This window comes from Eriocheir sinensis, chromosome 54 (assembly GCF_024679095.1).
Source record: "Eriocheir sinensis breed Jianghai 21 chromosome 54, ASM2467909v1, whole genome shotgun sequence".
Classification (NCBI taxonomy): domain Eukaryota; kingdom Metazoa; phylum Arthropoda; class Malacostraca; order Decapoda; family Varunidae; genus Eriocheir; species Eriocheir sinensis.
Window position 1 is genome coordinate 3,259,632 of NC_066562.1, and position 17,465 is coordinate 3,277,096.

General features: G+C 42.7%; 1 protein-coding gene and 1 long non-coding RNA gene across 7 annotated transcripts in view; one reads left to right on the forward strand and one right to left on the reverse strand.

Annotated features, from left to right (window-relative positions):
* The window catches only part of LOC126983546 (protein bric-a-brac 1-like), an 87,986-nt gene that overhangs the window by 33,501 nt on the left and 37,020 nt on the right, over positions 1–17,465 (reverse strand). Inside the window, exon 7 of one of the 6 annotated variants that reach the window (XM_050836323.1) lies at positions 193–213. The exons of 4 other annotated variants lie outside the window; for them this stretch is intronic. In XM_050836323.1, coding sequence (XP_050692280.1) covers positions 193–213 — 21 coding nt within the window. Of the gene's footprint in view, positions 1–192; positions 214–12,830; positions 15,054–17,465 lie in introns of those variants that run through there. One more of the 6 variants, XM_050836322.1, reaches the window with a different exon arrangement.
* Positions 12,177–14,199, forward strand: LOC126983549 (uncharacterized). The gene is made up of 2 exons (XR_007735963.1): positions 12,177–12,647; positions 12,747–14,199. It is a non-coding gene; the product is annotated as an uncharacterized LOC126983549 (long non-coding RNA).

Genomic DNA, 17,465 nt, shown 5'->3' on the forward strand with positions numbered 1-17,465 from the left:
CAACGACAAAACACTGAAGAACAGGAAAGAAAACAAAAACAAATTACAGACACAAACACATGAGTGACAGACAAAGCTAATCCTACCCTGCCAGACGAACTGAAGGAGAGACCAAGAGACAGCAGGAGAGAAAGTCAAAGTGAGTGGGTGAGTGAGTAAAGTTCATGATGTTCGTCTTCTCTTCTGACTTACCGAAAATCCTTCCACCCCCATCTGCAAAGAGACGAGAGAAAATGCATCTATTACACCCATTCACTTGCTGCATTTCTGTCCTTAAGTTAGAGAGTGAGGAAGACAGAAACAGAAAGAAAGGGAATGGAGACAATGGGAGGGAGGGAGGAAGAAGGGAAGAAGGCAGGGAAAGAGGTTATCCTTTATCTTTACCATTCAAACTTTACTTTAAGGTCTAACTGGTTTGTTTCCAGTCCTGCATGAAGCTTATCATTATTATTACTACTAGTGCTACTGTTTGTATATCCTACGGTCGTACGTGAATGCCTTCCCCCTCCCCTTCTCTCAGCCAGCTGCCACTATTATTGTTAAGAAAATATTGAACACAAGTAAATTTTTTTGTCCCTAAGAATCAATCAATCTTCCAATTTTCAGTCAATTTCGTCTTTCTTTACCTGAATGAACTAATTTTTAGGGGTATCTGCTTAAATTTTTCGCTAGCGGTTTTTTTTTCTTTTTTTCTGCCTTTGAGCTGCTTCCTTTACTGAAAAAAATCAGGTAAAGCAGGTGTGTACACTTTTCACAGGCAATACATACATTTTTCTCTTCCGGCCAGTGAAGTCCAGGTGAGCATTTTGAGTGTGTCTGGAGGTCTTGATTGTTGTTGTTCTCGTCCAAGTTGTTTTTTGATCCTTTACAAAGCTCCATTTCTTGCAGTCTGTGTTGGCTTGTGCTTTCACCAGACACTTTGTAGTCTGGCTCGGCTCCACAGTCTCCTTGACTTACTGTTGTTGGAGGAGCGTGTCTTTGGACGGCACAAGACTTTCTACAACCCTTATGTATACTTTCCAAAGTCAGAGTTGGAAGGTTTACATGCACTAGACACCTTTCTGTACTTCAAATGTTTGACAAATGGTGTACTTAAATGCATGAGATTTCTCATTTAGTTTCCTTATTCTTTCCAACTGTTTTACCGCGAAACTTTGATCAGTATTCATATTCCTTCATTTTCTGTAGTGCTTAACATAAATACACCAAACTTATGCTTGACTTTTCCTTCTTACACAGCTGACCGACCAACGTTTGTGTCTATCCGTCCTACAAGTGCGAGAGCTATCCAGTGTCCTCCTCAATACGCCTTCTACAGTGAACCAGCGCCTGATGACTCGAGTTTCCGTCACTGTCTGGACCAATGAACCTTGGAGAAACCTCTGAAACCATTTGTCACATCTCTGAGAACCCCTATCTACAATATATATATATATATATATATATATATATATATATATATATATATATATATATATATATATATATATATATATATATATATATATATATATATACAGTAGATGGGGATTCCCAGGAACATGACAAATATATATGCTGGCTGGCTGGCTGCCTGTGGATACGATTTCTTGCGGAGCCCCTGATGATGGTCTTTAGAGGTCCAGGAAACCCTGGTTAAGAATTATTGCTGGTCCAAACTCTAGAGGAAGCATTTGGCTGCCAATACGTCCCTCTGTCTCAATACTTCTTTCCGTTTCCGTTTAACTTATCTTGGCATCCACCTTTGTCCATTACGGCAAACAGCACAGTTTTTTTTCTCTCTCTCTCTCTCTCTCTCTCTCTCTCTCTCTCCATTTCCTTCCCTTCCCTTTGTCAACACCAAAGACAAATACAATACGCTTGTCCTCTCTCTCCCCTCCAACAAACACACACACGTTCGCCACAGCGACAGTACTGCACATTTCATTCTCTATTTCCACAACGATTAGACGATTCCACATTCAGTTTTTAAGGGCCGCTTTCACGGTCGTCTGGTACGCACCCTAACCAAAGGCCCTATCATCCTGGTAGCAGCCGTTACCATCGCCTCGATCCGCTTTCACAGTTGCTGTTTTCGTGGTATCGACGACTACCAGCGTGGTGACGATCATGACAAGACGAAGGCGCGTGATTCGGCAGTGTTGGTATGCCGGAGCGGCGGGAAATGTCAACATTACATCAGTGGAGCGGAGGATTACGAAGGATAAATGTGAATAATAAACGTACAAAGAGTAAACGTGAAGAATAAATAAAAAAAATAACTGTGAAGAATAAATATGATGATAAAATGTGGAATGTCTCGTAATACACCGCTCAAATCTGCGGATAGCCTAATATTTCCGGGGATAACAGTTGAAAATTATTTCATAATGGTGACAAGTATTAAAGTTCTATTATTTGGCAGATGTCAGCACGACAGACTCTTCACCTTTATATATTCATTACATTTGTACATTATTCACATTTATTTAGCAGACTTCACATTTTTTCTTCCATAACAGGACTGATTGATTGATTGATTGATTGATAGTTTATTGTTACAAGTAAACAACAAAGGAGAAGGGAGGACTGACTTTGTTATATGTATGCCCTATGTATACATATGAGGCTATCCAGAATAATACGAAAGTTTGACCAAGAAGGCATAACAGGTGAATAATGGTGACAAGTATTAGTTCTCCCTTCTCCTTTGTTGTGTATTTTGCAACAATAAACCACCAATCAATCAAATTGAAATTCTCAGCAGGACGTTTACTGCCAGCAGGTGAAGTGTGTTCATGTCATTCAAAGACTTCTAATTTTTTCTCATATTACCATTGAAGCCCTGCAACGTGTTGCTGCATTGTGTAATATTTTTTAACATCCATTTAAATAAATAATATAACCACTTGAGGGCAAGAATTTGTACTATTTACTAATTAATGTCATTGGTAAGCGCCATTGGGGAGCCCCCGCGGCTACCAGAGCTCCGTTACCAGAGGCTCCAATCTCTGGTGCTGATGCAAACAAACAGCGCCGCGAAAGACGACTGTGAAAGCGGATTTCTTGTTGGAAGCGGCGATCGCCGCTCATTGGTAACGATCAACACAAACGAAAGTGACTGTGAAAGCGGCCCGAAGAGTCAGACGTTGTGTTAAAAATATGTTGAATGATTGCACTCAAAACCCTTCCCAGCGTACCATTTGATTATTTTGTGTGGGGAAATAACAGGATTCTCCCTATTTCAATTTTTTTTCTTCCACAATCTCTCTCTCTCTCTCTCTCTCTCTCTCTCTCTCTCTCTCTCTCTCTCTCTCTCTCTCAATAAAACACTACAAAATCATATCAAATTATACAGTAACACAAAAGACCGTAGAGTTGCTGTCCCTTCCCCCCCTCCCCCCTCCCCCCACCCACCCACACACACACACACACACAACAGCCCTCGGTACAAACGACCCAACCCTTCCCACTTCACTCTCCCAATTCCCCCGCAAAAGAAAAAAAGAAAAAAAATATCCCACGAAAGTTCCAGACATGGAGGTACTAACTCAACCACCAGCTACCAGAGAGGTGGAAGAATAGTTAAGTCATTCCACTCAAAGGACAGATTTTACCACAATTAACAAGTATCAAGACACCTCTCCATCCGTAACTGACCTCTCGTTTGCCCACTCTTCTCTACTTCTACAGCGGTAGCAGCCTTTTTTGTTTTTATGTATTCAACCCTTGAGCTACTTCCTTTACTGTAAAAAAAAAAAAAAAAAAAAAAAAGAATAAATGGGCTTATGGATGAGATCAAATGGAGACTCTTGCCCGAGTATATCAGAGTCAAAAGGAAACGAGGATGAAGCCATGATGAAGAACGTGTAGTGACGGGCTGGGGCCGACTACCATCTAGGCCCCCCAAGAAAAAAAGCCTACCGGTGCTATAGGCGTACACGTAAAAAAATAAAAAAATAAAAAAATAAATAAATAAAAATAAAAAAAAAGTATGAGGCTAGGATCAAAGTCTATATATACCAAGTCAAGTCACTCTGCCTTCAAAACTGCGACCAGCACGCGCAGGGGGCGGTTTGGGGCGGAGCAGCGGGATGACGTCACTTGAAGCCAGTTCACGGGTGACTAAAGTTGCGGCCGTGTGTGCACTTTGGATATGCATTCTCGCCTTCTTTCACAGCGCATTCAGGTAAGCCACTGACGAAAAAATATGCAATTTCATTGTGCTATGTGTGACAAATTCCAATGCCTACAAACGGCGGTGTGGGGTGTGAGAGGGGTCATGTTGAAGTGATTGATTTAAATTAATCCGCCTTTCTTCGTTTTCTCTAAATCCCTGTTTCTACATTCTCTAGTTTGGCTCCAAGCAACGTCACGTATAAGCCACGCCTCTGCAGTGTCTCCTCCCACAAAGCTGCGTATGACTTGACTTGGTGTATATAGACTTTGGCTATGATGAATAACGTGTAGTGTGAGGGTATGATGAAGAACGAGTAGTATGAGGCTATGATGAACGTGTAGTATGAGGCTATGATAAACGTGTAGTATGAGGCTATGATACACGTGTAGTATGAGGCTATGATGAACGTGCAGTGACCCAACAAACTCCTCCACGTGAGACTAAAAATAAGGAACCAATGGGCGTCCCTTTCATCAGACTAACTTGTGTGCTTGTTTACTTGAGAATAGCATGTGGGTCAAGAAGATTGGAAGGATTGAGCATAAAAAAAGTGCACAGTAGACGTGGCATGGATGTGAGAGCAACGTTGCCAGATCATCGTATTCAGCCTCTTATGTTTGCCGATTTCCCACCCAAAAACTGTCTCCTTCACCCCTGTAACTGGCTTCCTATATAGTTATTGTAAGTTGGTTAATTACTGGTGTTTCTTGGCAATAGTTATAAGTCAGAAACCGGTAAATACGATGCTCTGGGTACGACAATCTGGCAACGGTGTGAGAGCAAGAGTAGTCCCGTATTATCAAACATATCGTAGCTCACACACACATTTGACAAGGCTTTCGTAGAGTTTGTGGGCTTTTACATGGGTAGTTTTATAAGCCTAGTAATAGTCTGATAAGTCTTCCGCACCATGAACGTAAAAAATCACTCTGAACACGATTAATCTCCTTCGTGGTCCTTGAAAATCTTGATGAGAGCCGAAAGTGTCTGAGAAAACGGACCGCAGTGTTGAGTAGTCGAACAGGTGGACTTGAGGGCAGTTTTTTGTTTTTGTTTCCTTAGTTTGGTTTTGTGACAAGTTCTTTGTCCACTAAATCATCATACAAGCCTAAATCTCTCTCTCTCTCTCTCTCTCTCTCTCTCTCTCTCACACACACACACACACACACACACACACACACGCGCGCGTCCACCCACTCGCCAACACATCCTACCGCAAAGTTATTCTCAAAGTGGCTGGAGACAAACAATTTCTTAGAGGAAAAGAAATTGAAAATATGTGCCTCGTGGAGAATTTAAGTGGGGATCTCAATATCCAAGTGGAGATGAGACAGATAGGAAAATGTATGAGGGGTGATGATGGCAACAAAGAGCAATATTAATGTGGATAATATGGAGTTGAAGGAGGGCATGACGAAGGTGGTGCGCATGAAACTAACGACCCGGGGAAGAAACGATTCTAAATTTAGGGTCGTATTACAAGACATCGCCGCCCAAGAACACATATTTGACAAGGCTTTCGTAGGAGTTGTGGGCATTTCCAGGGATAGTGTTATGACCCTGGTGTGTGTGGTCTTTCTGCCTTGAACCTGAAGAGAAACACACTAGAAACCCGACTGACCCCCCTGACCTTTTTTTAGAGCTGATGTGTGTGTGAAGTGGAAGTGTGTGTGTGTAATACATAAAACGTCCCAGTCGCGTACGTGTCCCTAATGGCGAGGACAAGGAACGAAGCAGAGTATCCTGAGATGCTGACAGCCTGCTGAAAGTGATTGCAGGCAAGTGAAAACATAATATGGTGGGGAGACTTTGATTGTAATGGACCGTATTGGCTCTCAAGGGGCTATTACTCTGGGGAAATTTTCCGTGGATTTTCAGTCAAACCACGATTTCCGCTGGCGTGGCTCTCAATTGTTTCTTGTTATTGCTGCTGATGATGATGGTGAGTAATACCGTCGTCCTTCGGTGAAATCTACCGTAGCTTTGGAAGATCGTGGACACGTTAGAAAACCACGGAAATATGAGAACCACGCCAGCAGAAATCATGGTTTGACTGAAGATCCACGGAAAATTTGTCCAGTGTAATAGCCCCTTCAGTTCGCTTCTTTGCCGCTTGAGGCGCCTCGCATGCGTCTCCCGTGGCAACGGCGTTTGTTTGCTAACTTTTTTTTTTATAGTTTCGGTGTTGTGTACCGCAGCACCGTATGTACTTATTTTAATACCAGAGGTCAATATAACCACATCTTCAGATATGATATCCATCTAACATAAAATTCATCATACTGGAGATGCTTGAAAGCAAAATACCCATGAGCGAAATATTCAGGAGACGAAACATCTCATATTTCCTCCTGGGCGTACATTCACCACACACTGATCATATTTACCATAAAAGGACGCAAACCGTAAAACCTACGAGCAATGGATAATATTTATATATTTTTCCCTACCAGCGGGTACTGTGTTTTGACATAGGGCTCCAAAACAATAACTTGTTCGTTTTGCAACTTCGGGCATTCCAGAATACGAGTTCACTGGGGCAGTTCACCGGGTGGCCGTGTGTGGCGCTGCGTGTATAACCAATACCGTCTATTGTAAAGAGGTGCGCCAAAAGAAGAGGGATGCAGGAGGAAATCAAGATTCATAGGGCAAGGTACACTTCTTAATAGAGCAATGAATAATGTAATGAACCAGTGCTTCGAAAATGGGTCAAAATATAGAAATGAAAACAACCAAGTGAGGCTAGATTTTTTGCTGACTAAAGAACCATACATAATTGAATCTTTGAAATATCTGTGTCCCATTGGGAAAAACGACCATGAGGTGTTGGTATTTCAAACGATAGAAGTAAGTGTAACGCCAAGAGAAGTCACACAGGGATGGCACATACAACTGCAGGAAAGATTATTTTAAATACTTAAGGAAGTATTTTGAAGAAGCAGATTAGAGGGAACTCAAGAAGAACTAGGGAGAGACAGAACTGGGAAATCTTTCTGAACTTAAAAAAACTCTGATGCAGACAACGTGTACGCTAAAGTAGGAAGGAGAAAAAAAAAAAAAAGTTCAACAGGTGACTGAAAAAAAAGGAAAGCAACTTGGACCACAGGGATAACAGGTAAATATAACAAAGGAAGAGTACTAAAGAAATGGAAATTAATATTACCTGATACAATTGGGTGGATTGTGTTCACCTGGAGAAAATCTTCAAAATTATACCATACAACTAATTAAACTGATGGGGACCACACAACAGGGGGTAACTTAGCTTCACTCTCACCATCTCCATCCATTACAGGCCCCATAAGCAAGCCCCCATGCAGATGTCCTATCCATCTCAAGGCTTTCCCGGCAAGATCGATCAATTTAACCCAGCCATGAGTTATGTGGGCATACCCTGAATCTCCTCCACTCAGAGTTATTTCATACAGAAACAACCCTAAGAGGAGGACCATCATCCAGGAAGCGTGCCACATGCCCATTTAGCCAGAGTTGGTGTTCACAGACTAAGAAGGTGTAACATGTACTGTAACTCGATTCACTTTAATGAAGTAGTCACTAGTATGACACAAAGTCATTCCCATGATACCCCCATGAGCCTGCAAAGGCACTTCACACCAAAGGCATCAACAAGCCTCTCTGTCACTATTCAGAGTTCATGTCTCAGCAATACAGTAAGCCAGGGAGCACTAATGACTTAAGATTCAAATCTTTCTCTACCTGCATAGATATTGACAACACCATATACTGATGCTGAGCGAGTCCATAACACTGTGGGCCAGGCCAATCTGTCGATTGACTTACTGGCAAGATCCACCATTGTTATGCACTATGCTACCAGGCCATGTGTAACTTTTGGTGACCTCAGTGTCCTCACCACATACATGAACAGACTGAACTGTGTCATCCAACAACCCTTCAAATGTCTGGACATTGATTTTGGCCCAGTAGACCTTCCGTCTCAAGAGATTTTGCTTCCTCATGCAGCACTTTGAGAGCCATCACCAGGACCCCCGGCAATTCCATGAAAAGTACAGCATCATCAGCAAAAACATGATCGGTGACCTTGATGTTACCAATAGATGCACCACAGTGACTTTGATCAACAACTTTGCCAAATACCTAGTCCATGACAGTGTTGAACAGTGATGGAGCAAGGACACACCCCTGCTTCACTCCTGAATTAAGAGGGAAGGAGCTAGAAATGCCTCCTCCACACTTTACAGCACTCTCAGTCCCAGAGTAAAGGTCAGTCATCAGGTCAACAATTCTTGCAGAAATCTCACGGATCTGCAGAATGTCCCAGATTGCTTATTGATACACCGAATCAAATGCCTTCTTGAGACTGACATGGGCTGCAAGTAGTCCCTGTCAAAATTCAAGCCGGCATTCCACAAAGTTGCAAAGTGATAGGATCCAGTCAACTGTTGACTTACCAGGAGTGAACCTAGATTGTTCAGGTCTCTGAAACTTCAGCAGATGAAATCGAATTCCCATCAGCAGCAGATGAGTGAGCATTTTGCCCAGCACCGTGAATGGTGTAATACCATGGTAATTGTTGCAGTCCTGTTGGCCCCCTTTCCCTTTCCAGATAGGGACAACCAACACAATTTTCCAGACAAGAAAAATGGCACTGAACTGCAACACAGCACTGCATGAAACCCCTGGATCATGGCTTTACCCCTGGCTCTTAGCATCTCCTCAGTGATATTACAGATTCTAGCTACCTTGCCACCCTTCAACTTCCTCGCATCCCCTCTCACCTCCACTACAGAGGGTGTAGTTTTGTATATTGGTGGACCAGCAGCCATCATCTGGAAACCAGCCAGAGAGAGATGTCTACCTGGGGACTCTGCTGTAAATAGCTACCCAAAGTACTCCCAACAAGCCCGGTGTGGTGTCATGAGACATCCGGCTATAATAAGACATCCCATCCTGATCTGCGCATGCGCGGAACCCAATGTTTACAAATACAATGTGTTGATATCGTCATTTGTCCAAGGCAAGATGGCGGCAAGGCACCATGGCAGCTATTGTGGGAAAATGGCCAAATTCAAGGATGACATGGACCCTATTATTCAGATACTACTAAATGGAGAGTATCCAAGAAACATGACCGTCAATGAGAAGAGAAATCTGAGGAGACAGTGGGAGAATATTTACTGAAATACAAGGGTGCAGGTTATCTCATTTATCACATTTACTGACTACAAGGGGTGTAGGTTACCTCATTTATCATGTACTGACATACAAAGGGTGTAGGTTATCTCATTTATCACTTTCAAAAAGATAAAGAATAACTTAGGTGGGACGTTTCATGATAGGCAGTCGACAAAAGACACGGTACCGTGTCATAGCTCATCCACCCTCTGTTTGTAAACAAAGCCCGCGCATGCGCAGATCAGGATGGGATGTCTTATTATAGCGGCTGTCTCATGACACCACACCGGTACCCATCCACATCTGATATAATCTGTCCATCAGCCATTCGCACAGTACTTGTCTGTGTTGTGGATCTGCAGTCGAGCTTCTTCAGAGCTCAGAAGACAAATGTAAGGTTGTTTGCATTTCGACAACCCTCAACATCCTCAGTAAGAACTCTGACATACCTCTCCTTATCCCTTCTCAGAAGCGTTCTAGTCCTTCATGACAAAGTCCTGTATCACTTTGAATCCCCAGCCAGCCTGGCAGCATGACTCTCTTCTATATTCTCCAGTGTCTCCTTCGAGGCACTTCCATTCTAAGACCTTGGATGTCCCCTAATCCACTTCTCAGCAGCTTTTGGGTTTCACATTGAAAGGTATCCCACAAATCTCCAGGATCCTCCAGAGTACCAAAAAACTCAAACCAATTTGAAATTTGAGACTTGCCACTGCAAACTCCTGAGCACATGCCTGGTCTCTCAGTTTCTAGAGATGGAACCCTAGAGGGTTGCATGTTAAGATTTTCTTGGACCTGATGCATAGTCTCAGTTTTGCAACAACAGGTTTGTGGCCAGTTGCAAAGAACTAGCACTCAGAAAAACCCTGCAGTCCTGGAGCATCCTTCAACTTCTTTCTTCAATCTTTTCTTATATAAATGCTGACTGTGTCCTTGTGGAGATGCAATTCATTAATGTCAATCTGGTAGAAGCAGATGTAGATGCACATACTTACAACTTTGTGAAACAACAGAGCATTAGTATTAATGTTGTTTTGTCATTTCACAAAATTCTAAGTTTTATTCTAATTCTCCTAAGAGGTTGACCAGGTTACCAACTGGTGGCATAAAAACAAACATTAACTGATTGCTGACCATCATTCACAGAACATCTGCCAGACAGTGCACGTGGCAGCAAAACTGTTTTTGTTGCGCCAGACCATGACCTGCAGAGCTCTGAAGCTTTTCATAAATGTGTTACACCCTCTTTGGATATACAATAATACCTCAGTTTACGAGTGCCTTTACAAGTGCTTTGATTTATGAGCAAAAATAAATAACTAAAAATGCCTTGGCTTACGAGCAGTGAATTGGTGTATGAGCATCATGTTTGTACAAGTCAAAAGACGTGAGCATGGGTTCCCTTTTTTCGCCACAAGATGAGTGCGCTCAGAGCGGAAAACAATGTGGATGGGGTCTCAGTCCGGGTTGTACACTCGCAGAGGTAGACACACTGTGAACTTCATGAATCTCATGAGCCAAAGTGGGTGCAAAAATTGGATAGTTCGGTGCACTGCTTTCATATATATATACTCTTCAAGATTTTCTTATTTTTCCCAAGTTTTCTCAATGTTGCCCAAAAAAAGCTAAATCTGACCCTTGGCTGAAAATATTATTGGCCTCATCGTAAGTGCAAGCAACCATAAGTCACATACAAGTGTTGTAAATTAAGGAATATCTGTAGTAGCCCAATTTCTAATTTAAGTGTTCCCAAAAGTTAATCAGTTTGAGATGGTCACCTAAGGATGTTCTCACATATCTTGAGTTGCATCGATCCATTTCTGAGGTATCTGGGTAACTGCCAGACAGACAAACAATGAAAACTTTATCGTCCCCCTCGCCACATGGAGGCAGGCGATGATGAGCATACCCTGACTACAGCACAGTAAACAGAATAAACCTAAGTCCCACAAGAGGCACCATTATGACCAAACACACCACCAGTCTGTAGAAATGCACCAACAAATAAAGCCTCCAATAAGTACTTTACACAGGCATGCCACCAGTGTGCTCCAGTGTGAACATCATCACCAATACACAGACAAGCAGAAAAGAAACAGAAAATATAGATGTTAACAAGAAATTCATGGGCAGATAGGTATGCATGAATTAATAAAATGCAGCAAATCAATAAAACTTCATCTGATTACTATTACTGCTACTACTAATACAGCTAGTGCTATAAATCATAAAAGTAGTAAAAATAATAGCTAATAATAATGTAACTGCTACAAAATTCAGGATTCAAAACAAAATCAAACAAAATAAAGGAACATCGGGATTTTATTAAACAAATTGTCATTACTTCATTGAGTGAGCAACAATGTGAGAGAGAGAGAGAGAGAGAGAGAGAGAGAGAGAGAGAGAGAGAGAGAGAGAGAGAGAGAGAGAGAGAGAGAGAGAGAGAGAGATAGAGAGAGAGAGAGAGAGAGAGAGAGAGAGAGAGAGAGAGAGAGAGAGAGAGAGAGAGAGAGAGAGAGAGAGAGAGAGAGAGAGAGAGAGAGAGAGAGAGAGAGAGAGAGAGAGAGAGAGAGAGAGAGAGAGAGAGAGAGAGAGAGAGAGAGAGAGAGAGAGAGATATAGAGAGAGAGAGAGAGAGAGAGAGAGAGAGAGAGAGAGAGAGAGAGAGAGAGAGAGAGAGAGAGAGAGAAGAGAGAGAGAGAGAGAGAGAGAGAGAGAGAGAGAGAGAGAGAGAGAGAGAGAGAGAGAGAGAGAGAGAGAGAGAGAGAGAGAGAGAGAGAGAGAGAGAGAGAGACACACACACACACACACACACACACACAAAGAGAGAGAGAGAGAGAGAGAGAGTTCAGAGAGATAAACATACAAATATCAACTAATAACAATAATAAAATAATAAAATAATATGCATAATAAAATGTCTAAAAACATACAAATAATAATAATAATAATAATGAAAAAGGAAGGTTTTTTGCGACAAGTTCTTTTCTCCAGCCACCCCTGAAAACACAACTACGGCTACCCTACACAACAAAATGCTTAAATACTAACACACAGACCTTTGCAAACCATAACCTACTGTCTTTTCTTGATGTGTGAGGAAAAGGAAGGAGGTATATATACGTATAACCGTGCATAAATACACATACATGCATGCCAAACATACATACATGCTCACATACACAGGGATATATACACACACACACTAGATTTGAAACACCCCACAGAGATCTTAGCATGAGTAGAATTGGGGCCCTGTATTCCTATCCTGAGCGGGTGATTGAGTGAGTAGGTAGAGTAAGTAGGAGAGGAAGGGAGGAGGGATATGAAAGGTAGAAAATACAAAGCCAAAGAAAGATGATATGAAGGAAAAAAGGAAGAAATGAAAAAAAGATTGATGGTAGGAAAGGAAGGGAGGAAGGGTATGAAAGGTAGAAAATATAAAGCCAAAGAAAGATATGAAGGAAAAAAGGAAGAAATGAAAAAAAAGATTGATGGTAGGAAAGGAAGGGAGGAAGAAAAGGAGAAATGTAGGGAGATGAGGGATGAATAAAGAAAGTGTGGGAGAATGTATTTAACCCGGTAGCAGCGACGGGCCAAATTTGTGCCACGATATAAACCCCAAAAAATAGATGATGCATAAACTGATTACAAATGCGTTGATATATATTATGAAATGGTTTGTGTGAGTGATGATTTTTTCTCATTTTTCTCACTAAGAGGGACCATTAAGAAACATGATCCCCGAAGCTACCGGGTTAAGGAAAGAGCGAGCAAGGGATGAAAAAATTGACACAGAAACAAAGAAAGAAGTAAAGAAGTACTGGAGTAAAGAAAGTGGCAGTAATGATGTGGAAAAAAATATGAGGTTAGAAAAGCAATTAAGGCAAATCTAAAGAGGCAAAAAAAGCATATTGATTAAAGGACACAAAGGAAAAAAAGGAAAGGCATCAAAGAGGGTCAAAAGTATATACAGGGAACTCTAACAACCTACCTTGCACACTTTTAAAATTAAGACAAGCAAGACCTCACTCCAGTTTCATGTCAATTTTACAAGGCTTGATAAATGCCAATATATAATTAAACTAAAATCAAACAAATACTTAGAATGTATCTCTTCAAAACTTCCATTTTAATAACTTAAAAAGGGAGGAACAAAATTTAATAGCTTTAAAAATGTAAGATAAAGATTCCCATGACCACAATGATGGCCACTAAAACTCTTGAGCACACTAAGGAGTAATTTATCAATGCATTTCTTCCCTTAAATTTCCAATCCAGAGTGAGTTCCTGCCACACATTTCTCCTTTCTTAGTATGCATGTACTTTGAGATCCTGCCACACAGACGCACACACACACACACCACACTCATGCACACACATCCACACAGGGACACTGGGTGGGTGGGCAGGGTTGTGTGTGTAGGTGTATAAGTCTTGTGGGTGTGGGCGTCATTTATGGAGTTGAAAATTCTTATCCACCACGTGTTTCATGAAGAATTCCCTTGAGCAATATCATGCACGGCAGAGGAGTTCGGAACTGTCTGGGGTCACTGTGGTGCAGAACATAACACCAAAACACACCACAACAAACCATGGGTCACATTGTTGCTGGTGGTGGTAAGTGAGGGTTGGTGAGAGGGATGAAGGCCAGCCAATGAAGGGTAGAGGTGAATAATGGTGATGGCTATTAGGTAGTGGTAATGATTGGGGTCCTGTAGGTGTTGGTGGTGGATGAGTGAGGGTAATGGTGGTGATGTGGGTCATTTGGGAGTTGCATGTGGTTGTGGTGGGGGAAGGGGGTGACCAGTGTGGAGTTGAGCAGTGGTGAAGGGTAATGAGTACTAAGCATGGGGGCCTCTCTTGGTATGGTAGTGGGAACAACAGGGGATGGCAGTGAGCAGCAGAAACAGTAGTAGTGAGGAAGGTGGTGCTGGTTTCCTAAGTAGGTGAGGCAGCCTTTCTCAACACCAAATCTGTGGGTTGTTCCTCCCCACCACCACCACCACTACCTGTATCACCACCAGTTACTCCCACCTCCCCTTTTGCACTGCCACCACCACCACCACCACCACCACCGGCATCGCTAAGCATGACTGAAGCAGCGGCAGCAGCAGCTTTTTTCTGTGAAGCCGTGGAGCAGAGGAGGACGTGCTCCTTGATGTAATACCTGTTTCTGAATGTCCTGCGGCAGATGGGACAGACGTACTCCTCGCCGGAGTGCTGGACGCGCTTGTGTTTGTTTAGATTTGAGCGGGAAGTGAACGTCTTGTGGCAGATGTCACAAACAATGGGGGATGTGGATAATGGGGTGTTGGGAGTGACCACCCCCATGGCCCCACCACCACCACTACTGCCACCCATACCCAGCAATGCTACCCCACCACTTACAGCATTCCTGGGGGTGATGGTGTTGGAGCTACTGGTGGGGGTGGTGGATGGAGGTGTGAACCCAGGGAAGAATGACGAGAGTGGGGACGGGGTGTGCGAAGGAGTGACGGATGGGGATGGGGACCGCCCTGACCCTGGGGATCTGAGTGATGACTGCTTGCCCTTGGGGAGGTGTGGGGTGGATGGCTTTCCCCTCACACCCCCAGGGGAGGCTGAGGAGCGCATGACCACCTGCCCAGGGGATCTGGAAGTGCCCGGGGGCCTGCCTTGCCCTGGCCCTGGCCGCTGACCCCCGCCCGCCCCGGCTGCCGCCCCCAAGTGGTCTGCTACCAGGCGCGCGAAGGTGCCTGAAAGTAGCAAAACAGACGGTGACTAGCGGGGCGGCGGCGGCGGCGGCAGCGGCGGCTTGAGGCGGGGCAAGGCAGGGCAGGGAGCTTTGAACTTGATGTGTGTTGATACGTGTGTGTGTGTGTATCTTGTATGCCTGTCTGTGTCTGAATTCCCACTTGTTGAGACTTGTGAGATTGTTTGCAAGTCCTGCCAGCTTGTGTGCCTCTTGTTTCGGTAAGCTTATGAATTCAGACTGGAGGTGTAATAAATGGCTGTGTGTGCATATGTCCACTGATACCAGGTTCCATCTTCATGAATGAATGTCCGTGTCTTTGAGTCTCAGTGTAATGATGTAACCAGTGACAAGTACTAGGAGTCTATCTATTCATGTTTAGATGTTTTGCCCTCTATGTTCTACTAGCAAGACTCCTTATCCCCCACTATTATTCTTTGTAATTGGTAAGGTGAATATCATACCTATCATTACCATTGCTTCAAATTGTATACTATTTCTGAACCAATTGACAATCTCTCTCTCTCTCTCTCTCTCTCTCTCTCTCTCTCTCTCACCAAAGCACAACAAAACAAATACATATGCCACTCAACATACAAAATTCTTATAAGCAAACCTAGACAATAACAACAAGCAACCATACAAATACTACACTAACTACCATAAAGTACAGTTTGTAAACATAAATTCATCAATAAATAAATAAACAAACCAAAAAGAAAATGCTTATGTAAAGGGGAAACTATTAGGTGTACCCTCTCTCTCTCTCTCTCTCTCTCTCTCTCTAGACACGTCTTGTCATCCATCTATTTTTAACCTAATCTCCTTTCTATCTATCAATCTATCTGAAGAGTGCTGCTCATATCTATCTATCTATCTATCTATCTATCTATCCTTTCATGTGCCAATCAATAACTCTATCACTCTGAATATCTACTTAAATACCTACCAATCTGTCTATCTGAATCTATTTACCTTTGCTTATTTATCTGCTATTCTTTTCTCTTTACTGCATCAAGACAGACATGCAAAATAGTACGATGAAAAGCAAAGCAAACAGAACCAACAAGAACGAAATAAAAACAACAACGACAACAACAACAACAACAACAAACAAGTCAGCTCTTACCTCCCCAAAAAGTCCTCGGAAAGCATGAAAAAATAGTAGGTGGGGGGGGAGGGGGGAACTCGGAAGAACGGTTTACGTGTATGGCCCACAATTTTGGCGAGTACGATGACATTACTTCTTTAATGCAAAAAGAATCCCGTTTTATTTTGAAGAGAACAGTTTTCTTGCATCGCTTTATTTTCCCCTTCCAGCCCATTCTCCAAAAACTTGAACTTCGATTTAACGGACCTCAGTTTTATGGACTGGACCACTCAAAATGTCAGCTTCTTGAAAAACGTGTCCGCTATGTGGCTGTGGTGGTCCAGCGTTCCCACCAAACATAAATAGCATCAGTCACCGTTTGCCTCCCAACCCATACCTTTACATGGTCTGGTTGTTTTTGTGTTTGTTTTTCACTCATTTCACTATTGTGCCCGGCAAAATGCTCCCAATATTGTAATGCATAATCAATACAATACACGTCCCTTTCTATCTTCTACTGATAGTTTAATGCTGACTGCACTTCTGAACTTGCTAAGTGCAGCCTCCCCCACTCCTGCGGCCCTGCTGCTATCAAATTGCTACTCTAGTTCATCCCTATACTGTCCAGATCCCTTATGGAAGAGTTAACCAGCATTTCATTCTTTCATCCATTTCGCTGATAAACTCTGGAATAGCCTTCCTTCATCCGTATTTCCTACTGCCTACGACTTAACCTTTTTTCAGAGGGGAGTATCAAGACACCTCTCCTCCCGAAATTGACCTCTCATTTGGCCACTCTACTTCTTTATATGAGCAGTGCTGAGTGGCTTTTCTTGAGTTGCTTCCTATACTGAAAACAAAAAAGGTCATTACAGCATCATGTGGACGGCGACCCGCTAACTATGGAGGTTTGTTTACCACAAGCGAGTCTGTCTTGACTAGCAGCGCACGGCCAATGACCAAGAGTTGGTAGAGAGAACATGGGATTAAACTTCACACTACCTGTATGGATAACCAGTTTTCCTACAACTTTTTACAATACCACAGGAACTTATGAACAAGACCAAGACCAACACCCAAACACTAACAGTGACTGCCGTAAGTGTTTCCTCGCCAACACAGGACTACTAAAGAGGCAAGGATGCTTTGCCTGACTGTCACAGCCCCTATCCCGGTACCAGCGACGGGCCAAATTCGTGCCATGATATAAATCCCCAAAAATAGATGATACATAATCTGATCACAAATGCTTTGATATATATTATGAAATGGTTTGAGTGGGTGGTGATTTTTTCTAATTTTTCTCGCTTAGAGGGACCATTAAGA